The sequence below is a fragment of the Apteryx mantelli genome, chromosome 17, assembly GCF_036417845.1.
Source record: "Apteryx mantelli isolate bAptMan1 chromosome 17, bAptMan1.hap1, whole genome shotgun sequence".
NCBI classification, from domain to species: Eukaryota; Metazoa; Chordata; class Aves; order Apterygiformes; family Apterygidae; genus Apteryx; species Apteryx mantelli.
Genome location: NC_089994.1, coordinates 20,102,057 through 20,126,053, shown reverse-complemented (window position 1 = coordinate 20,126,053; position 23,997 = coordinate 20,102,057). Strand labels below are relative to the sequence as shown.

Below are 23,997 nucleotides of genomic sequence, written 5' to 3'. Positions count from 1 at the left end.
GTGAGCATAAACTCAACAGTTAGAAGACTCTAAAATTCAATTTTTTTCCAGGGACTACCTGGATAACTTTGGCCAAACCCCTACAGCAGGTTTCCTCAACAGACAAACCAGAGATAACCGAGTGAAGCAGGACCACAAAAACACATTTCTTGCTGTTTGAGACACACTGATGTTACGACTGAGAGCTACAAGAGAAAGCAAGTCCCAGGGAATTTGGATATCCTGCAGTAACGCCTGCAGCTGCATGCTGAGCACCATGCTGAAGAATCCTCATGCTCCAAGCCTTATCAGTTCCAAATTGGCAAACAAGACGGAATCCAAAATATTTGATAAGGTGACAAGATACCATCATTACCTAGAAGCAGCATTAGGTTTACATGGGCAGTATTTATGAATGGATGGATTTTTATGGATGCAAAAAAGCATTCAAGATAAACAGTTTGCCATGGATTACTGAGGCAAGGGGATGAGTCAGTCCCCCAAAAGCCATTTAGTCATATTTTGAAAGTTAAAAGACTGTTTTATATTTAATTGAGGGGAAAATGAAGCTCTGACTCTGTCAACAATTTCTTTTCAGAAATTTCTTTCATCCAAGTGGCAGCTGAAAATCTCATATTACAATTTCAGAAACATGGTTTGGGCAAATAGGTAATGGAGAAGGGGGAAGATAAATGCAACATATCACTAGATTCGCAATAAAATGGAAGTTGATGACATGATTTCAGCATAGGATTCTACAACATGGTCTACAAGACTACTGGATAGAAGAAGTCCGTTATGTTAACGATGTAAGACACTGCTGCAGCTGTCTATGTAGGAGGAGACCCATTCTTTATGCAATACTATAGCAAAAAGTAAATCTTGCTGTAACTGAGATACACATGCTTAAGAAGCTAGCTCTTTGATCTGCTTTATTTGAATTTTAATTCCTCTTGTCAAACTCCTCATTGTGACTGTAAACTTTTATGATGGGCACAGAACTGATTTCCAAAGCAGCACTAATCAAAAAAGGTAAGATTTCTTGATACAGGAACCACCAACCTTGGTTTCTCTGTCTGCACCCCATCTGGAATACAACTTATCTGTGAAATACAGGAACACGACAGAAATCATCTACAATATCACCATGAAGGAAAACCATGACTCAGCCATCAGTAATTATTCCGTGCATGACATGGACAATAGGCTTGGGCTAAGAATGCCAAGATTTTAAAATAACTTGTCATTTCCCTTCAGCATCCTTTTAGATCTGGTCCATGTCAAAGGACTAGCAATAAGACATTATCTTAAAAAAGACATTTAAAGAGGATCCCATACAAGAAATTCTCTCTCCTCTTGTCTCACTGCACTTCTATGTCTAGATATAAAGAAGGCAACTAGCTTATACCAGACACATCCTGACTGCATAAAACTAGAAGTATCACATTTCAAAACAAACCAAAGCTTCCTTCTCTCCATTTGCAAATGAAGTTCAACAATTCAGAATTCATCTCTGCATTAGAGGTTTATCTTTTTTTTTTCCCCTGTTTTCTACTCAACTGTTCAAGTAAAACACTTGAAACTTTCTAGAGACACAATTTAAATTAAGAGCGTAAGGTATCCAATTCCTAGAATCTCTTCCCCAAACATACTATTCCCTGCTCTAATACAGTTCTGTATCAGAAACAAGTGATTTACAGCTTAGATTCTTTCAGTAAACAGAACCTTTTATACAAAAACGTCTACAGGTATATTGAAGGTTGTCAGCACTGGAGAAATAATACATTTGTGCTGGCTGTTTAGTCTCTTTCACACAGATTAATCAAAAACTGTCATCTTACCTCAAAAAGAAATTTTATCTCTGAACTTCTACACAAATTTGATGTGCTATTTCAGTGCTACACCCTCCAAAGGAAGGCAAAAGGCAGACACCTAATATTTACTCACCCTCTCCAAAGCCAGGCACCTGACCATCCATTCCATCAGAATATTCCCCTAGGTGCTGTAGCACTTCCTACTTTGCATTTATTACTGCACAACAGACATCGAAACTATAGAATCCTATTTAAATTAGGGCACAGAGCTCTGCCACAGGCCTGAGCAAGACAGACCCCTGCCATGGACTTTCTTTTGTATAATCCATTTTAAAGTGTATTTTTAAAGAGAGATTGATTGCTTGAGTACTCCAAGTTTCTATCTTCTGCAGTTTTCCACAGCAATGCAGAGAGTAAGCCAAATCTTTTGGAAGGGTGCTGTTTTCATTTATTAATATAAACTTTATTTTCATCTCACATCATAATCACAAACCGCCTAAGGTTGGAGTACTCCCACAATCTAAACAAAGAGAATGCACCTAGTACACATGGGGCAGAAACTCTATTTAAAAAAAAAAAAAAAAGAGTTCTTCACTCATGTAACAGGACTTAGGTTTGCATACTGCTGTCATACCAAGCTTGCTGTTTTTCTCTTATTCACACTCCAACAATCCCTCAAGAATTAAGGTAGGTTTGAGGACACACCACCATTTGCTGCCCTGTAGAAAAATAGTTTCAGAAACACCACACTGAAGTTTAGATAGTTTTTCAGGGGTGGCAACAGTCTCATCTCTTATCTGAGTATGCCCCGCAGAGGCCCAAATGTAGCTCAGAACAAACCAAGGCACAGCTCTAAAGTTGAAGGCAACAACTGGAGTTCAGCTCATTCTGATTTCTTCTTCCCCAGATACCCATCACCATCACAAGCTTCCCATCTCCCTTCTCTCTCCTAAACAATCTCCAGTTTTTCAGTTTTCCTTTCTTTTCAAACCTCTCACCTCTCCTCCACTTTGCGTTGCATCTGAAGTCACTGCTTCTCTGGTCCATGTTTTGTCACATCCCTTTTGAACCCTACCTGTTCCAAGTCCACCTTGTTAACTAACTACAGGCTCACCCCACTACCAGAAGCGAAAAACACAGGACTTTACATGCACTTTTCCCACTCCATGCCCATCCCTTCTCCTAAAAGTCTACCATTATTTCTTAATGGCACTAGTCTACAGCTCTAGGATTCCACAGGAGAGAGGATCATTCGTCTTATTCAGCATTGCCTCAGAAACCCTTGTTCTCCCTCTTCATTCAGGACCCTGTTAGCAGTTTAAAAAAGTGCTGGTCCAAGCATCCTGGCACTGCACTGCCAAATACTTCAAAGCACTACTAACCACCAAAACTTGCTTCAACTTCTATTCTAGCTTTTCTCTATACTACAGTCCACTCCAAGCAGACATGCTACCATTACAGTCTCTTGCTGGTCTCTCTCCCCATGTGTGAAATCTGAAAGATGGAAGACTACTTTCCCAGATTAAAGCTAGAGGAGCTTTAGAAAAGTTAGACAAACCTCATTTCACATGCTACCCAGCCATCGAATTCCAGAGTCCTTCTGCTCATTCTTCAGCACCCTTTAGTTTCCCAGTGATCCATTTTCCCCTAGTCATGCATGTATATATAGTTCACAGAATACAGTCCAATGACCCACCAAGTCATGTTATCATCTTAAGGCCCACCCTTGCCAAGATATCTACCTCACACATTGAAGAGTGGTACACAACACTATTTGCTGAGCTATTTGGGCATCGCAATTATGCTCTCTGCCTGTTCATTCTCCACCTGTTATTTTTGCACATTAGATAGCAACCTTTTATCACGGAGCCATGCAATTACCAGTGCACAGGGGCAAGTACAACAAAGCTGCACCCTCAGCAAATTGGAAGTACGCTGTACATTTTACTCCAAGATTAAAAAGAACTGATCCCAAGACTAGTCCTGAAGCAATACTGGTTCAACCCCCCCCCCCCCAAAAAAAAAACAACAACAGTGTAACAAAAAGCATGGCTGAAAGATACCTCACTGCACAATTCTTGTACTAAGCCCACTTCTTCCACAAAGCTAATCATTTCCCCCATGTGGCATCATATCCAATGGTCTATTGGTATTCAGTAGATCCCATGTCAGAGTTAATCTTGTATCCCTTTCCAACATGTAACCTGGAAGAAGACTTTGATCTTAATACTTTCACTTCAGATATGGACATCTGTATTTTCCCATTTGTTCCTCTTAACTATTCTCCATTATTCCATATTCAGTATTACCATTCTTTTTAAACAACATGAAAAGATATTCATTTAAGCTCAAAAATACCATGATTTCTCAGTATTTTCACTGCACAGCAGTGCCGATTTCCACTCCTTTATTTGCATGGCTGAAGACCTTTCGTTATTTGTTTCTAGTTCTTCAGCAATGTCCAAATGGGACACAGGATAAGAAATGCTAGGAGTCATGCTATGGCAAAGCTCACCCCATACACACTAGCTGATTATCCTCTTTCCCCTTTACCGCATTCCTTATAATGGCTGATTTTCATCTTAATATCCTCATTTAGTTATTCAACTAACTCAAACTATTGCCACGGCAGAATAGCAATCTGCGTTACAGAAGTACAGGACAAGATTCAGAGAAGAGCCAAAATGTTAGGATCATGAACTTGTAATTCATTTTCTAGCTCACAAATCAGTTTCACCCAAGAGTTCTGAAAAGTCAAAGACACTAGAGGGTGTCCATGCTAACGCACCGAGAGTTTACACAGAAATCAGGAGGGATCAGAAGGCAAGATATCAAAAGCATGGGAAAGAAACAGCAGTTTTGCCATAGATAAGTTATAGATACAACCTTTTCTTATACAAGACAATTGAAATTGTTCAAAATATTCTATTTATAACTGAACTCTAACAGGAAAGGACAAAAATAAGAGCAAGACCCCAGGAAAGAAATAACAGGTCAAGCCTAGATGTTTTTATTCTTCACACACATCCTCATTTAATATCATACACTCCTCATCCATCAGGGCTCACGTAACCATCTTTCACCCCCAGAAACATCTCCCAGCCTATAATCAGCAGAAGAGTCCCTCTTTAGCAGGCTGCCTCTCACCCCCTGCTGCCCCAGGCAGTGCCAGCCACTTCCACCTCCGAGAACAAGAAAGGAGGCTTGGAAAAGCAATCTGGATCTCTGGAGGACAGCAGGGGAGTGCTGCTGCTTTGCCAGGATTAGCCGCCAAGTTTTAAACAGCCTGAATGAAGTTTATTCACCCACTACCTACCTCAAGAACAGAAATATGATCCTAGAGCTTTAACATCAGGGATGCAATTCCTTACCAGCTAATAAGAGACAGGAACAAGCCAATGTCAGAAAACATATTATAAATATTTTCCTAAAACATGCATGATTTGAAAGCTATCCTTTCTAGCACTTCAGATAGGCAGCATACACTTACCCGTAACAAAGCAAAGCATATGTTCTGTTCTAACCCATTTTGTTCACCTTCCAATAATTCACCTTGTTCACTGTCAACAGCCACCCCATAGCATCTGCAAGAGCATTTCACTGACAAGTTTCTGAATGGGCAGTTAAAAAAAAAAAAGAAAAAGAAATACAGGTACCTATAAAGTCCTGATCAAGTGGCACGTTCTTAATTGCTTTCAAAATGACTGTATGTAAGTCTTCTTAAGTAAGAAAGTGACCAGGAGAAACACTGAAAAAGGCTGCACTTTTATATTTGCATAAATAATACAGTTTAAAAGTGACTTTTGTTTCTCAAAAGCTTTTCTTTAATTGACCATATTCTTTTAGCAGTCTCTAAATTGAGTTTGACAAGGTAAACAAAACCATCCCCTCCTCCCTGAGGTACAATTTGTGGTGTTAATTCCATATACCACTAACAACAACAACCTGTGAATTCACTTGGAGATTCTCTCTCAAACCAAGAAATACTATTCTGTGATCAGAAATGGAGCACTACAGTTTAGCATGGATATGCTGCACTATCGTACTGATAGAAAGATCAAATTCCTCTATCATCCAGTTCATGAGCTGTTCCTTAAAGCAGAGGAGCCATAACTACCATGCTTCTGAAGGCAGAAGGAGTGCTAAAGGGTATTCTCCAGCTGTTCAGTTTTTACAGTTTGAGTTATACACCAGCAACTGCTTAAGGCTTGCTCAAGCTCTCTCTATCCTTCTGAGCTTCATTTTTATCATTTTCTTTCTGGTGAGAATGTTATTAAAGAGCGAAGTCCTCTGTCCACAACCTTGCCTTGGCAGATATTCAGGACTCCTATTATTTTCTCAACCTTTTCTAATTGAACTGCAAGTCCTAATCTAGGTCAAAATCTGCCTTCTAAGAATACGTTCAACATTCATCTTCAAAACATACAGTATCAGTGTGTATTCTGTTTTGAAGACCACAGTAACCATTTTATCTGAAATATGTCTATAAAGATTAGATTTCAAGATTCAGCAACACTTGGATAGTAAAACTACTAAAAATACACTCCAGCTTCCTGGGCAATGCAACCTAGTCCAAAGATCTTTATCTAAGAAGTTATTCACTATCAGCATCCTCATCAGCAGCCATATGTCGTATCACTTATGCAGGGAGCGAATACTTTCCTAGCTTCACCAATCGCAATTCAAATTCAAAGACACCAAACAGAAATTAGTGAAGGGTTGAAAATCATTTGTATTCAATTTCCAAAAATTCTCTTTGCAATAGGATTGAACTAGACATATGTTACTGTCTGCTGCTTCCTTGTAACAAGCTCTAGCACAACAGCACCAAGTGAGAGATGGAAATAGCACTGGAAGAGCCTGCTTAAATTTGTTCAAGAACGCTAGGATCTCCACCATCAATCATGTCCTGCAGCATCTCAAAATATTCTAGTTCTGGGTCCCCAAGGAGCCACAGCAACACATTTCAGTGCTGGCATAAGCCTATTCAAGATCCTAGCCAGACCCCAGAATGGCCAGTGTTGTCCCCTCACAGAGGTGGCACAGAACATCCCAAGGGAAGATCTGAACCTGCAGCCTGTGACTTACTTAAAACAGACATAAAAATTAAATAATAAAAGCAGGCCTATTGTAAGTCAGCCTGAGGTCCACAGCTTTTCTGGGAAAAATGTTAGGGAAGTAAATTCTGTAAGTTAAAAAGAAAAAAGTTCTGTCTGTAATCTAAGGTAACAAGTTAGAAAATACAGGCAGCAAGTGTTTGATAGCCTACCTGTGACAATGACAGGGTAGGGAGAAAAAGGGAAGGAGATAATGCTATGTGAAAATAAAACCCCAGAAAGAAGAATCATGCTAAATATTAAGTATACAATCTAAGCAGAACAGACCAGATATATTGAATCAGAAAAAACATATTTCTACCTAAAAAGTCACAAGGTTGGTACAATCATAGCTAAAAAAAGTTTAGTGCTTAAGAAGTCTAAAATCCAGCAATACATTTGTCAAGAAAACTTGTTTTCCACATGTAAACATGCTTTCCAACCAGACTTTTCTCCAATAGTAGAACATACTCAGTGTCCTTCATCAGATGGAAGTAACCCTTTCCAAAGCAGAACCTTTTTCCAAAGACCATTCTTTCTCTAAACATAAGGCAGAACAACATTTGCCAACCACAGTACATGTTATTTAGTTCACTTAAAGGATCTGACAACTCAAGTAGGGTGATGAGAAAGACTATAAAGCTGCAGACTCAACCACAGTGGCTACAGCTACTGTTTCCATATGTGTTTATCAGTGACTCCAGAACACTAAATGCCACTGAAAAAATATTTTCTCTAAAAAAACAGATTAGGAAAATGGGGGAACAATTAACAGACAGGAACATAAAGTCCTCATTTGTGGCAATAACTAAGTGTGTATGCCAACAGGACCAAGGTCTCTGCTACTAGTGCAATAAGGATTCTTCCCCAACATAACATCGCACCTTGAGATTATATGGTCACAATCACAACAGTCCTCTCCAGAGCATCCTTTTAGTGCATGAGTTTATAAAAGCCCATCCAACACATGAACATTCAATACCATTTCAAACTAGTTTTGAAAAGGGCAGGAAAGGAGCAAGGAAAACTAGATTTTCTACACACACAAACACCCAATTCCTCTCCTTTGTATCATGGGATATCACCTGCCAGAAACCCTAAGAGCATTTGGGCCTTTTCAGTAGCTTTCCATTTGGTCTTGATGACTTCAGGCAAGACTGTTCAGCAGGAGGAGGAACCAGCAAGTACTTAAACAAGTACAAAGAGACATCTGTCTCAGTCTACACAACATTAACAATGCTGCTGGGACAGCTGACCACGTGTAGAGGAAGCAAGCTCTGTAAAAAGGAGTTCACTCATTTGCAAATGAGATGTCAGCGTAACCAGAGTTACTGCCGCAAAACCAGGTTTTATACTCCCAAAGCCCTTTCCAAATATGAGAATGCAAGTAACCAAATAAACACTAGAAAAAGCAATGCAATGGCTTCAGGCTGACATTTTACTTTACAACTGGGGAAGGGTAAGAGTGCACGTGATGTTCTCACTTCTCAGCTCATGGATGGCAGCTTTGCACAGCAGCTCAGTGTCCTTCGTTTGAGTGGCCATACTGCAACAGTCTGTGCAATAGTTAGTCCATAAGGAAGGCTGCGAAGTGGAACCAGTTGTTAAGTTCACAGAAGTGAACATGGCAGCTGCAGGCCTGGAAAACTGAACTTAAACTAGCAACAGTGAAGTCACATAAATTGAAAACATTGCTCTACAGAGCCAAAAATCAGAAAGTTTTCTTTTTGACTTGCAGCTTGATCTTTGTATTGGATACTGATTGCTATTAACTTTCATGCTGAGCAGCGATGAGGAGGAAAATTCCCCTTTCCCTTCCGCCTACCCTGTTTTTAACATAAATTTTAGTACTGGGTAATTTGGAGTGGGAAGGGACAAAAAAAAGCCATACTTCAAAACCCCTTGAGAAATTTATTTCAAAAGAAATTCTACTCACAGCTTGAAGAGGCATACCAGTTTCCAAATTACAACACATTTTCTATTGACCTTAAGATGTTTGAAAGTTAAACTTAAGGTTGCAGAGAAGTTTTTGTTCAAACCACAGGTTTGGTGCTGCTCATTCCTAAGTGACAGAAGTTTAGAACTGGTTCTTCAGTCTTAGTGAGTGGTTTTGCTGATACAAGTATGCTTTTTATCTAGGTTGCGCAAACATCCCAAAATGTTTTAAGAAGTTACCGAGTCTAGACCCAAAGTAACTTGCAAGTTTTTCCATGAACTGTAACACCCCTCCTTTCAAACAAAAGAAAAAACCCATCCTGAAGTATTTTTTATTTTCTCAGGAAGATGTTGCAGAGCTAATTAAGAAGTCCACACATGTATTGCACACACATGTATTGCACACCCCTTGCAGTTTGTTTCTTCACATTTCTATAATTCTTTTGTACTAGCAATAGTACCATATCCTGATGGGGGGGAATGAGGGGAGGTGGGGGAAAAGAGCGAAATTTAGTAAAGCTCAGCCTTAGACCGGTAGGACCAGCTTTCTATTACAGCTCTACCAAAAAACAAAGAGAAAGCTGTTGATCTTTGAAGAAATCCATCCCAGAGACAGAAGTATTGAGTATTTTCATACTTCAAAAGTTTCCCTACCTCACAAGGATGTTGCAGGGTATGAGGGGAGAGGGAAAACAATCTACATTAAAAATAATTGGGAGAAGGAAGTGGAAGGGAAAAAAAAAAGCCACAATCATACTCTCCAACTCTAGAAGGAAGTGCTCACATTGTGGTGCAGCAGCCACACGATTTAGGCAAAGACTTCACATTGGCATTAGCATTGACTTCCTGGAGATATGACACTGCTGTTTTACTTTCTACATATGTCTTCACTTTTTCACAGCTAATTTTGAGAGATTTTAGATGCTGTGGGCAGAATTTTGTTTGCTTTAGAAAAAGCAGCAGTACTAAGATATTTGTCTAGTTTTGTATGTTAGTAAAGCTCTGTTCATTTTGGCTTTTGACGCTGTCTCCCATAACATCCTCATAGGGAAGCTCAGGAAGTGTGGGCTAGATGAGTGGACAGTGAGGTGGATTGAGAACTGGCTGAATGGCAGAGCTCAGAGGGTTGTGATCAGTGGCGCAGAGTCTAGTTGGAGGCCTGTAGCTAGCAGTGTCCCCCGGGGTCAGGACTGGGTCCAGTCTTGTTCAACTTCATCAATGACCTGGATGAAGGGACAGAGCACACCCTCAGCAAGTTTGCCGACAATACAAAACTGGGAGGAGTGGCCGATACCCCATAAGGCTGTGCTGCTATTCAGAGAGACCTGGACTGGCTGGAGAGGTAGGCGGAGAGGAACCTCATGAAGTTCAACAAAGGCAAGTGCAGGGTCCTGCACCTGGGGAGGAATAACCCCATGCACCAGGACAGGTTGGGGGTTGACCTGCTGGAAAGCAGCTCTGCAGAGAAGGACCTGGGAGTGCTGATGGACATGAAGTTTAGCATGAGGCAGCAATGTGCCCTTGTGGCCAAGAAGGCCAATGGTATGCTGGGGCGCATGAGGAAGAGCCTTGCCAGCAGGTTGAGGGAGGTGATTCTCCCCCTCTACTCAGCCCTGGTGAGGCCACATCTGGAGTACTGTGTCCAGTTCTGGGCTCCCCAGGACAAGAGGGATGTGGCACTACTGGAGCAAGTCCAGCAAAGGGCTACTAAGATGATTAGGGGACTGGAACATCTCTCTTATGAGGAAAGACAGAGAGCTGGGCCTGTTTAGCTTGGAGAAGAGAAGGCTGAGAGGAGATCTTATCAATGTGTACAAGTATCTGAAGGGAGGGTGTCGAGAGGGTGGGACCAGACTCTCTTCAGTGGTGCCGAGCAACAGGACGCGAGGCAACGGGCACAAACTGAAACACAGACAATTCCATCTGAACATGAGGAAATACTTTTTCACTGCGAGGGTGACAGAGCACTGGAATAGGTTGCCCAGAGAGGTAGTGGAGTCTCCTTCTCTGGAGATATTCAAAACACGCCTGGATGCAATCCTGTGCAATGTGCTCTAGGTGACCCTGCTTGAGCAGGGGGGTTGGACTAGATGATCTCCAGAGGTCCCTTCCAACCTCAGCGATTCTGTGATTTAGAAATTCTCACTGCTACATTAAAAAGTTACAGGTCCTTTTTCTCCTACAGAATTTTGATGACATAAATCTTAATAGTAATATAATTTTACAGCATAAAAATGTATGTGATAACACAGGATTCATCACTGAGCAAACTATGTGGATCAAACAGACATACATGCAGTGTAGGTGATCAAGTACTCTTCTCCTGTGGTTGCTTCCTGGCACTATTTAGTTATGCAGGCAGTGACATAATTGACTTCACTTGCTGAACTAGAATAGGCTGTACCAGCAAAGCAGTGCACCTATAGCAGGAATGTCAAAGCCCACAAACATTTTAATGCATGGCCTGCAGTAGAAAAGTTATTATCACTCAAAGACAAAATTTTTACAAAGTGAAGCCATTCAAATTAATACATGAAAAATCTGCTACTTAGGTAACTGAACTCCAGATAAGCATATGAGAAGAGAATTTTAGTTAGGAGATACAGAAGGAGATCATCACAAAGTGAAACAAGCAGAACTTTACAACAAAAGCAAAGCTCAGTAAAACAGCATGCAGAAGTTGGCCCATACTATTGGCATCCACATGGAAAAGTTCTAGAAAAAAAAACAACACAGTTTTGCTGTCTCAGTTGACCATGACAACATTTTCTCTGGGACCAGGTAGTCCACACAAGATCCGAAAGAGAGCCAAGAGGATAAAGCAGTAAAGAAAAATGGCAGGAAAAGAAGGAAACTGGAAGTTTACCACCAAAGCTAGTCTGAAGAAATACTTTTGTATGACATACACACTTCCTAGTGTGGCAGCACCAAGGCAAAGATTCACATCACAACCAGGCCTTTCCAGGATACCAAAACTAGCAGAGTTAAAGTGGCTAAGAAAAACACATTTCTGTTTTTGAAAGGAAATAGGGTCCCAGCTCTCAGCTCAGCCCCTGGCTGCATGGGTGCTAGACCGCCTCAGAGTCAGAGACAGTGTCTGACAAGCTGCTGGGGCAAAAAAAAACTGGGAAAAGATTTGGCTAGTAGCTGACCCATCAGCTTTTATTTTTTATTTTTTATTTATTTTTTTTTTTTTTAAGATTCTTGCCTGAGTTTGATCGGAGTTTCATATAAGTCAAACCATCCAAGTGGAATGGTTCATTTTAATAAATCGGCAAATTCCAACTAGAATTTTTCCATAATTTCTGACCAGCTCCCACTGAGAGCCTAACCTCAAGTTTTCAGTTCCTCTTTAAACTACAAACCATGATTATAGCCTGATTTAAAAGAGAGAAACTCTTTCTCCAAGACATCCGAGAGACCTCTGCCTTTTCCTGTGAGAGAAGGCCCGCTGCCGAGCCCATAACAGCCTGCCGAACGAAACAGACCCAGGTCCGATCCCATGTGGACACAAGTACCCAAGTTCCCAGAGAAAACAGATGTTTTCACAATAGCTACATTTTGCTTAAATTCCGTTTCACTAGATCTCTCTTCTACAATATAGGTATCTTCAGTGAGGTTCAAACAAGGAGCTAAGATTTATTAGCCAGACTAACCCTACACTGCAGAAACTAGAAGGGAAATCAAGTAGTTCCTCCCCCACAGAAACAGTATTTTTGCAACATAAAACCACTCAGATGACTGCAAATCCAAAAGGCACCCAAGAGTAAACAGAGAGAAAGAAAGTTTGTTGTGTGAGGAAGAACTTCTGCTCCAGTTAAAAAGAATACATATTGTAGTGATCTGAAGCTGCCTATAAATATTTGAGAACATCAAAGCCGGTCCTGTTAAATTAAAAATGCTGTCACACAGATAGGAACTAGCCTCTAGCACTGCCAGCTTCAACATGTGAGCCTCTGATCTGAGAGGCAGAGGCTTTGCTCAAGAAATTTTATTTACCATAAGGAAAAGAAAAGAGAACCAGCAGTTGAGTTTAATAAGGATATTAAATATCTTATGAGTGAGCTAATTAGAGCTTAACTCTTTCATGATACTACCACAGCTCTTCAGACCTTTTACTGACAAGGACAGTAGTTTCTTCCCATATTATTTTCACCACTGGCATGTCTCTAGGTTCCCAGGACACCGGTATCCAAGCCCCCAACACAAATACTGAAACAGACTTCAAAAAAACAGATATTTTGTTGGATTAGTCTTGGCATAACTTTAAATTAATCATACTGCATACATCACATACACACTTACACATGCATATTGGCTGGCTGTCACACATCAGGGGCCTACATTTAATACTAAAACTGCCTGAAAGATTTCAAAAGCCTTCTGCATTTTCCCATTAGCTGATGAAGACAACAAGGGGGGAGAAGAAAGGAGACCAAACCACCTTGACTTCTGTTATTTGGGGAGATTCAGCTTCCAGTGGTAACTGCATATACACAAAATGCACACTGAGAAATTTATCCCAATCTGCCATAACCACCCTGTATTTCTACTATGGAAAAATCTCTGCAAATTCCAAGTACCAAAACTTACAAAGATTATCACCGAAACTTATAAATGCAGTGAGGGAGGAGGAGCTCTGGCAGTGCAGCTTTCTCAAGTAATGAAAGACAAATAAGATCACACCTTGAGAATTTTCTGCATTACCTATTTCGTAATGTCTTTTCCTCAGACAGTTTTGGGATGCTAGAGAAACTATCTTTCAAACAGGCAAAACTGTGCCAGACAGACAGGGGGCACCTTGCCTCCGAGCACCAGGAGGTCTCCAGCCCTCGGCTCCCACGAATCCTGCGCTCGGCAGCTCTGCCCAGCTGCTGCTCCACGGGCTCCCTCCTCTGCTCCCAGCCTCGCGGCATGCCATCCTGGGAGCTGGCTGGCTCGACACCCGGCACACAAGGAGCCAGCCACCTCAGCACCCGGAGCCGGCCGGCTCCCCTTTATCCTCAAAGCACACAAGATGGTACCTGCTCTAAAGGGCTCCTGAATTAATACCAAACAGGTCAGAGGCAGTATGTTGGACCCTTGTAAAATAAAACACTGCAGTGGGAACCAACACACCCTCCTGTTACTGCACACACTGTGGGCGTCAGACACTGACTTCAGAGAAACCCCTGCCTGCCTAGAGAGAGGGAGCAACAGCTGCACCAAATAGGCTGTTCATATCTCCAAAACCAGCATGCAGAGGCAAACCTGGAGCACAGCAGGGACAGATAACAACCAGTGTGCACAACTGGCACACTGTGCATGCATGTGTTCATGTGTGTGTGTATATATATATATATGTTTTAAATAATAAAAAAAATCTGTGTCTCATAGTTAGGTAAAACCTATCAGGGCTCAACTGTGACTGCCACCATTTAGCCAAGCCCATGTCACAAGAAAAATCTGTAAGTCTTCAAGGGCACTCTTTGCAGAAAGAATCTCAGCCTGGGAGATAAGAGTCTTCTCCATGAACGACCAAGTTCCGGGAGAATCGATGCATCAGTGTACAAAGCGGAACAGAATACTTTCTACAATTCCAAAACAGACAGTCCCCAACTCTGCACTTTTCTTAATCTGTCAAAGTGGATTGTTTAAGGCTGGAAACTTTCAGTTCCAAAGGTGAATTCATTGGAAAATTTGGTTAGAGTCTCCTCTATGTTTGGCAAGGGGTGGGGGGAGAGGAGGGAAAGAGGAGGAAAAGGATTTTTCCCCCCACACTTGATCCACTTTCTTTTTTTTGAAGCAGGCCATCATCAAAAGGCTCAAATTGGGAAACCAGATCTTGGCACAAACTGCATAAACTAGGGTCTTTCCTGGATTAAAAGTAATTTTTCAAACACCACAATCAAAAGCATTCGAAAGTTGCTTACTAAGCACATGCAATAAATTCACAGTAGGAGGCACGTACTTGCAACATGCACGTCTGTACAACTAATTAAACAGTTGTACTCAAACCATGACTGCAGTCTCCAAAACATGCCCCTTAGTCCTTCGTCAGGCCAGTCACCTCCTTAGTGATTCTTCAGCTTGTTTTACTACTGCAAATGATACAGGGTGATAAAACAGCTTAAGTGCAAAAAAACAACAAAAAAGCTTAAGATGGCCAACAGCTTCAGAAAACAAGATTCCTTACATTAATGCACAAAGTAACATGTGTCTGGGAAGTCTAGAGAGTCTGCATATATTAAGCTACATATTTAAGGGTGTACTTGTGTCTGGAACATAACAAGCACCTAATCAACCTTTGTAAACCAGCTTTTCATCTTAAAGCCGTGTGACAACAAAAGTCTTTTAAAGCAGCATGAAAAGAAAAAAAAAAGAATAAAAGCAATTCATCACTGAAGAGGACACCCTAAGCCACCACAAACCTATTTCCCTGAGCACTAATACTCAATCCTAACATAAGCATAGCTCCACCAATGGGATAAGTGCAATGAAGTGCAACTTTTGATAGTCTCTACTGGGTATCCAAAAAGACCACACTTTCCTGGTCACCTCAGGTTCAAGTGCCAAGTAGCCAAAAAATGCAGAAAATTTGAGTTTGTTACAACAGTAACAGAAGAATCACATGAAAAAATTTCAGAGCATGTCTTCTAAAAAATCTTTTTCCTTTGCCAGTCTCCTTTACTGTGAAGGGTTCTCCCTTCAAGTCAGGAAACATGAGAAATGAGGCCAAGCATTCAACATGCATTCTGTTTTCATACGTAGGCAGCACAAACTCTGGTCTGACCACATTTGAATACAAAAGTGCAGATGCCCAAAAGGAGAGACTGTTTGAGCTAATATTTAACACTTCCTAAAATAAGCACTTCTAATGTACTCTAAGTGTATTAATGCAAATATATGCACCAGTTGCATAACTGGGTAAAAAAATCTCACAGAATATACAGCAGATTACTGCCTCCAGATCTTACCTTTCCTTAACCAATAAGATGCTGGCCTCTCAAAAGTATTCACACTTTGAAAAACTATGTTTATGAAAGTTATTTTGGGCCAGGAGGGCCTCAGATTGAAATGCCAAAACAAAGTCTAGAAGACTGTAATAAAAAAAGGAGCATTTTTAAATGCACACTACACCACAAGATGGTATAAACTGGAAGAAAATTACTATGTATGCTAATCAATGGTTTTATACAACTACGAGACTTTCCTATAAGATTTGCGTGCAGCAAAGCTGCCTGCATCTCTTTCTTACCAAGTTATGCCACACCAAATCATGACCTCTTTATGCTTCACCTGGAGCCATTTCAGAAGCCCTTCACTAGACAAAGCAATTAAAGCAAAGTTACCCTGTCCCATAATCACATCCACCAGTGGCATGAGCAGAAGAGCATATGCCAGCTCTACCCATGGGGCATGGCCAGCCACGAGCACTGGTAACACTAGGAAGCAGGCTGTAATTACATCTAAACCATCATACTCATAGATCCAGTCTCAACAAATATATATAAATTAAAAAAGTTCTCCAAATGGCTCCATGTTTAACAATTTTTGAGTCTCTCTCCTCTTTGGAATTTTTTTTCTTAATTCCACCCCCCAAACAAGCAATTTGAGTACACAAAAGAGGAAGTGGTCAGCACCCTGCCAACACAGGCAAGGATTTCAACAGTACAGATGCTAAATGTCTGCGTGGAGCTTGAACTAAGCTTACGAACCATGCTGAAAAGTTACCTGAACTTCCTCAAACTATTTCTTCCTACTTTCTTCCCCACCTTTATTTAGCAGAGAACAGAAACTGTACTGGTTAGAGGCTGAGTACAAGACCCAGTGCCATAAGCTTTCTGCTTCTATTTACTTGCTTAACTATTTTATTCTTATTCCTCCAAACAGGTCACATTAGTGTTTTTTTCCCCTCCTTCCAGTGCAACTTTTCCTCCATACTTGGATACCTTTTACTTCATTCTCTTATACTGTGCCTCCTACCTTCTCCTCAAGGGACTGTCTCATCCACGAGAGCCGACAAGGCTCTGGTAAAGGCATTATGGTATTGCCACAACTGTCAGCAAATAGTACGGACACTGGAGCTTCCTCCAAAATCAGCAGTTCATCACTGAATTTGTACCTTATCTTTTGGGCAGCCTTCTCCCTGTAGTAATGACTAGAAACATTTATTATTACCTTAGACTCACTTAAAAACAGTTTTGACTGGTACCCTTATTCTCCAAGACTTAACATATATTAGTTTAAAGCTTAAAAGTTCAACATTTTTAACTAGGTAAATATGGTTTATCAGCCCTTAAAACTCTGTGATAATTTTACATTCACCTTTTTCACTAGGTGTTTCTTTTTCCATTACCATGCAAAAAGATTTCAAAGACCTCTAACTGTCCAACAGAAGGCGGGACAACGATGCGCTCACAGAAGGTTTAAGCAGCCAAGCGTCCTTCTTCACCACAATCTCCAAGATTTCCCTCTTACAGTGTTGCAGTACAACTTAATAGGATATCATACATTTAGGATTCTCAAAGCAGAGCACAATACCTGTAAGCAGGCATGACACAGTAGCAGGCAGCTATCACAGAAGGAGCTATCAAGTCTTTTCACCACCATTCTAAGAGACATCTTGGATATCATAATATTGAAGAAATTTAAAAGAAAAAAACTTAATTACAATAGTGCATTAAGAAGCTGATGAGAAAAGCCAACCCCTTGTACACTAAGCAGCAATGCTATATCTGGGCTGCAGTGTGAGGATGCAACTGGGCGAGAGGACGAACAACCAATGCAAAATACTTTGATGGGCTATCTTCATCTCTCTCCATGTACTACCCTGCACTTGATGGACTGTGACTGAAACTTGGGGGGGGGGGGGGGGGGAGAAGATGAAGGGAGGGATGGAAACAGCCAGACTACTCTAATCTGGAATCAAGCACACTACAATACCTTTCTAACAGCAAACTGCTGTTGCATTACTCACTATAAAGGCTGTCTAGGTGCCTTAACTGTGCATGTCCTTACCTCAAAAATCTCTCATTTTAAATGAGAGTTACAATTCCTCTATCATCTTGGCCGTCTCCTGAAGCAGACCCAGGACCTGTAACTACCCATACTGTTCACATGGATGATGCCTTCCTCTCACAGCAGGCAGGACTGGAGAGTAGCAACAGAGTCTAGGACCCCAGCCCCGACAGCTGCCAGGCAACTCTGGGCATGGGCAATCTCCACTCTTCTACCAGAGACTGGTGAAGGACGAGCACCAATCAAGCTCACATCAGGCATGGCACACAGCAGTAACTAGCAGAGCACCTTGCTGTCAGGAGTACTAACCTGCAAATCTAATCTTTCATTCGCCTATCAAATTACTCCAGTATCCAAGAAGGATGATGAACCCTGCCAACTCACAGAAGCCACCAGATCAGGCCTCAAAACCTGCACTTATGTTTTAGAGAAATAAAATGCGCGATCAAATATTGTAAAATATTTTGCTATTCCATGCATGTAGCAAGGCTGTAGTATGGCAGAGTCTTGTTCCTATCAGCTGGACACTCAAGTCTCAGTACAATGGTAACTAGAAAATAAAAGAAAAATAGAAGCTTAGATTAGACAAGGTTTCTGACCCACAAACCAATAAATCAACAGCTACAGAAATTACTCACTGCTCTGATTGAATAGCAACAAATATGCATCTGATACTGCTATAACCAAAAAGGAGCTGTCACTGTCTTGTCATTATTAAAAAAGAAAAGGAAACAAGAACCATGGAAGCCCAGAGGCTTTTTTTTTTTAAACTTTATTTTTTAAGACAGTAGCAATTAAAGTCCCTTCTATTATTGACTTAGCCTTAACAGGTCAGCTCCTTAACATTAGACAGGCCTTCCAAACAGGGATGGGACTCAAAGTCCTGTCAGAAGCAGGTCCAGAGGAGAGGCTCTGTAGTAGGGCAATGTTTGGATTCAATGGCTGGAAAGGGATATCTCAGAGACGACCTTTCTTACTCGCCTCTCAATGTTTGCCAAATCAGAATACGTGTTCATAACGCCAACGACCAAAATCGGAGAGGACAACATCCATAATCTAGGTCAGCTTCTCGTGTAATACAGACCAGACACATTCCAGGTCTCCTCCTGTCTTTGTGCCGTGATAGAGACACAGTAAATACCAAATAGCCTTTCCTCTGCGCTCCTCTTGGCATCCCTGGCACATCAGCTCTGCATCTGCTGCAAATGAACTGCCACATCCCTAGGGATGCTCAGCACCGGATACTCCACTCCAAGGACAAGATGACATGGCAAACCCGAGACCCCAAAACTGGTACTAGAAACTGAGTTTTACCAGAAGAACATACTACCCCTGATGTCTTCAGGACCTTTACTGTAAACCAGAGCTTTACAGTTAAGGTACAGAAACTAACATAAAAGCAATCACAGGTGTCTTCATATTCTAATACGATAACTAACAAAGAAAATATCCAACAATATGGTGACTTAAAGCCACAAATAATTCCACTTCCTTAATTTGAATGGCCTTCAGACACTCAACTCAAGCAAGAAGAAACTTAAGTTTTTAGGTGAACAGGCAGGTTAAGAAAGTTTTATTTTTTTTCCCCTCTGTTCTCAAAGGACACAAACATTTCCTTGACTCAGACTCCTCTGATCATTGCCAAACATCCATATGTATACACAGTCATTTCAAGTCACTGATTTCAACTCCGTTGAAAACTCTCTCTTAATACTTCTGAGTATGAAGCCTACCTGACAGAATTTTATAGCATTTAGCCATTTTTGCTTTTTGAGAAATCAGAGGGAATGTTCTCAAGTGAAAAAGGGGTGGGAGGGAAACAGAGGGAAGGAACATGAACACACAAATGTGCACGCAAACAGTTTTGCGGTACAATTCAAAGCCTCTCCATCTCCTGCAAGATGACAGGCAGTGGCATTGCTGCAAGAAACTGAACTGTAAGGAGTTGAAGTGCCCCACTTCCATTCTCCTCAGCTTAAAGCTCCAAGTTATGTTTGTTCTTCCCAAACTCTAGCTTTTGAGCACAAAAAAATAAATGCAACTGGAGATTATTATGTAACCTATGTATTTCACTCATGTTTGATGGCTACACAAAGTACATTATTCTCCTGCTGGGGCTTCCAAACAGGAACAGACCAATCAAAACCCAAACTCATATCACATGAGGAAAACAGTGCAACATTCCTGTATATTCCTATATATATATATAGGTTGATACAACTGTACTCAGCAGTGTATCTAAGACAGGGTTAGCAAAATAAAGACTTAGAGAAATAACAACTATGGATGCACACCATTTAAAGTTTTTGACATGCCAGATTTTTTTAATGCAATCTGAAACAGACATTAAGTTCAATCCTCTTTTCCCCACACTTGATCTGACCAGAATCATCATCACCACAACTTTACAAGAAACACAGCCATTGGTGCTCCATACCTTAGCTATCAGGCAGAAACAGCAACTGAAACAGTGTGTTTTGCCAAATGCAAATAGAATTAAGACAGGTAATCCTCCTTTGAGCAAGAGAGCCAGTGCTGATTGACTCAGTGATGCTTATTATCATTGCAGTATATGTCTGTGGTCATGGAGTATACAGTCTGACAAGGAAATATATCTGAGCCTTTGGTCCAAGTGCTACAAGAAGTCCCAACCACAAGGGGTTCACGGTCACAATTTGTTTTAAAGCAAACTATCATTCTAGAGCTTTTCATAAAGTCTTATCTTCACAATGACTCTCTAATCAGAAATTCTCAATTTACAATCTCAACTGTACTAATGCCAGGATATTGCCCCAAGAAACACCATGGTGTACGGGCATGCTGAGATATTCTGTGGTGGTTAGACCTTTGAGGGATTTAAGGACCAGCTGACACAGCAACCTAGGGATGAGCTTGTTGAATACACACTGCGGCCACATTAAAGAAGGCACATGAACATTCCAGCTTTCTGGAGAGTTACTCTGGCAGACACCTGACCCTAATAAGACTTGGTCACAATAACATGAGAAACAATATAATAGCATACCACCACTGGATAGGAATCTCACCAACAACCAGTTTAAGAGTGAACATATGACCTATCAAAAGCTAAAAGTGCATTGTTTCTAAAGTTTTTTTGTTCAGAGACTTTCAAGACCAATGAGTAATTGATGCTATTAACACAAACAAAAACTAAGCCTTTGCATAGTCTCAAAACCACACTTCCTTTGATTCATTCTTTAATGTGTGCCTGATTTTCAAGAATTTCTAATATTTCATTTTAATGAAAAATGCATTTTTCTTTCTAAAGAGCTGTGTACACTGACAAGATGGTCGGGGCCAAGAGCAGCTTGCTTACCTGACTGATGTACCACTAGCTAATGTTAAACAGGTTTTTAGTGTCATTAGCCACATGATGCATTTCTAAATCTCAACATGAGCTTGAAATAATGATCCAAATGGCAGATTCATATAAGGTTAGTTTCATAAATACACAGCCTATGTTAAAAAGGGACAAGACAACATTGTGAAAATGTTTACAAATTTAGGCTCTAACAAATTCATTTTCAGGAGGAGATGAAGGAAGCACAATTCAGACAAGATATCCTATATGTAATCTAAAGTGTCAATGGTGAAGATGTCTGGTAGTATTCAATCTAGCTGTTTTGGAGCTATGCCTGACATATTTTATTCTCTGAAGAAAAAAAAAAGCACACTCTGTGGCTTAGGAAAAAATAGCCCATTCAAGCATAAACCAAGGATATTATTCAATATATGCACAAGTTAGCAAGCAGAACAGTTCTGAGATAAACGATTGCAAAAGGTTTGCCACATAATTTGGCTTTCACTATAATCTTTCCTGTTTCGAGGGCTGTCTCTTTAGGTTTAGAGAAAGCAGATGGTTGATGTTATAAGTAAAAGGCCTACAAAACTTCATTTAATATATTTACTTCAAGTTCTCACATAACAAATCTGAGTCTTAAAAAAAAGTCTGTTTTTTCCATCCACTTTCACTTAAAATCACAAGAAAAGCACAATGTCAGTAAATGGCCTCTGCTCTATTCTTAACACTAGCACCTGACACAAAAATGAAGCTTTAGTGTCTCTTGTTTTCCCCAAAGACTTATAGCGTTGAGTCTTACATATATTGTTTGATAATGCACCAAGAGGTTATAAAATGCCAATGACTGTTTCAGCCCCTACTAACACCATCTTTTTTTAAAAATCTCAAAAATATAAATTAATTGCTCCACCCCTCCTTTCTCTGGAGGAATAAATAAGAGCCCTTATCAGCAACTTGTCCTCACAGCTCTCCTGCCTACAAGAGAGCTTTTACAAGAAGTTCTCCCTGTGACACACTCTTAAAATAAAAAGCACTAGAAAGGCAGCAGTATTCTTTCTTGTACAAGAAGAGAAAAACAGTTATTTTGACAGTTGTATAACTGTGCTTTTAGAGTTTTACCTCACTGCTTGGCTTTTTTTAATACACATACATTATATATACCTATATATGTATATACATACAGTACTAAAGCAAACAAACTCCAAAGCTGTTAATGAGAAATAAGGACTACTATTGGCAATTGCTTAACAGTCAAACTTATTAAAACACCATTTAAGTCATTTTTCTTTACTTAGCCAGAGGGGTAAAAAAAAGTCAACAATTACAAATGACTACAAAGGAGTTCGATAAGCACTTCAAGAGTTCCAAACGCAGAGAGGAACAGTTGCGTTCAGATAAGCACAGACATTATCTCTCTGGCCAGAGACAGGAGTAACTTCAGCACGAGACTTCAGGCTGTAAAACCACTTAAAACCCGCTCCTGGGGCAGGAGCAACAGGCACGAACGCGGGGATTCCCGGGAGGTCAGACGTCCCGGGAAGCCGGGACGAGGCGCAACCGCCCTCGGAAGCCGCCGCGCTCCTCGCGGGCGGCAGTTTCCGCACGGGCTGCGGCCGCGCGGCGGCGGCCCCGGGCGCGGGGAGCCACGCGGGAGCCCCGGCCCGCCCGCGGAGCCGCCGCGCCCGGGGCCGCCCGGCGGGGCGAGGGGCGGCCGCGCGGGGCCTTTGTGCGCGCGGGGCCGCGCGGCGCACGTGGAGCGGCGGCGGCGCGGGCCGCTTTGTGCCGCCAGGTGCCGGCGGCCGCGTCGCGGAGCCATCTTGGCCGGCGCCCGCGGCCGGCGCTCACCTGCACGATCTCGCCCTCGGCGCTCAGCGTGGCCCCCGCGCGGGAGAAGCGACCCTGCAGCCCCGTGGTGTAGGTGGTGTAGTCGCCGCTGGGGCTGGACTCGAAGAGCACCACCTCCACGAACGCCGTCTCTTTGCCCAGCGCCGCGCCCGGCGCCGCGGCCAGCAGCAGCCCCAGTACCAGCAGCAGTGGCAGTGGCGGCGGCAGCACGGCCGGCCCCGCGCCGGCCCCGCGGCCCCTCATCGCGCGGCGGGGGGGAGCGGCGCCCTGCCGCCGCCGCGCATCGCTCCCGAGCGGCTCCAGCTCCGGGGCTGGGCACCGCCGCGCCTCAGCGCCCCATGGCAGCAGCAGCCGCCGCCCGCGCTCCCGTCCCTCACCGCGGCGCCGCCCCGCCCCGCCGCGCCGCTCCCCTTTCATGTGCTCCACGTGACGGCCACCGCTGGGTTAGCCCCGCCACGCCACGCTCCGCCCCCCGCCGCTCCGCTTTCATGTGCTCCACGTGACGGCCACTGCGGGGTTAGCCCCGCCCCGCCCCGCTCCGCCCCGCCCCCACCGCTCCCCTTTCATGTGCTCCACGTGACGGCCATTGCGGGGTTAGGCCCGCCCCCCACCGCTCCCCTTTCATGTGCTCCACGTGACGGCCACTGCGGGGGTTAGTCCCGCCCCCCGCGCTACGCCCCGCCCCCCGCCGCTCCCCTTTCATGTGCTCCACCTGACAGCCACGGCGGGGTTAGCCTCTGGCGCCCCCGGGACCCGGCCCGCTGGCTGCGGCCTGCCCGGCCGTTGTGAAGCGGCGCAGGAGGCGGCTTGCGAGCTGGGGCCGGGCAGGGAGCAAGTCCGCTATTGCCCCGCTCCGGGGCTGCGGGCCAGCCGGCAGCGCAAGCCCCTGCGCAGAGGCGCCTTGGGCTATGGAGAGCTGAGTCTTGGTAACCAAATGTGCCGAAGAGACCGACTTTCTTTAGGCAGACACTGCTCCTCAGTGGCCTGTGCATGGCATTACCCTAAC

At 42.6% G+C, this 23,997-nt stretch overlaps 1 protein-coding gene across 1 annotated transcript in view; it reads right to left on the bottom strand.

Annotated features, from left to right (window-relative positions):
- The window catches only part of ZNRF3 (zinc and ring finger 3), a 108,555-nt gene extending 85,321 nt beyond the window's left edge, over positions 1–23,234 (bottom strand). Inside the window, exon 1 of the mRNA XM_067306817.1 lies at positions 22,992–23,234. Coding sequence (XP_067162918.1) covers positions 22,992–23,234 — 243 coding nt within the window. The remainder of the gene's footprint in view (positions 1–22,991) is intronic.
- Positions 23,235–23,997: the final 763 nt, after the last annotated feature.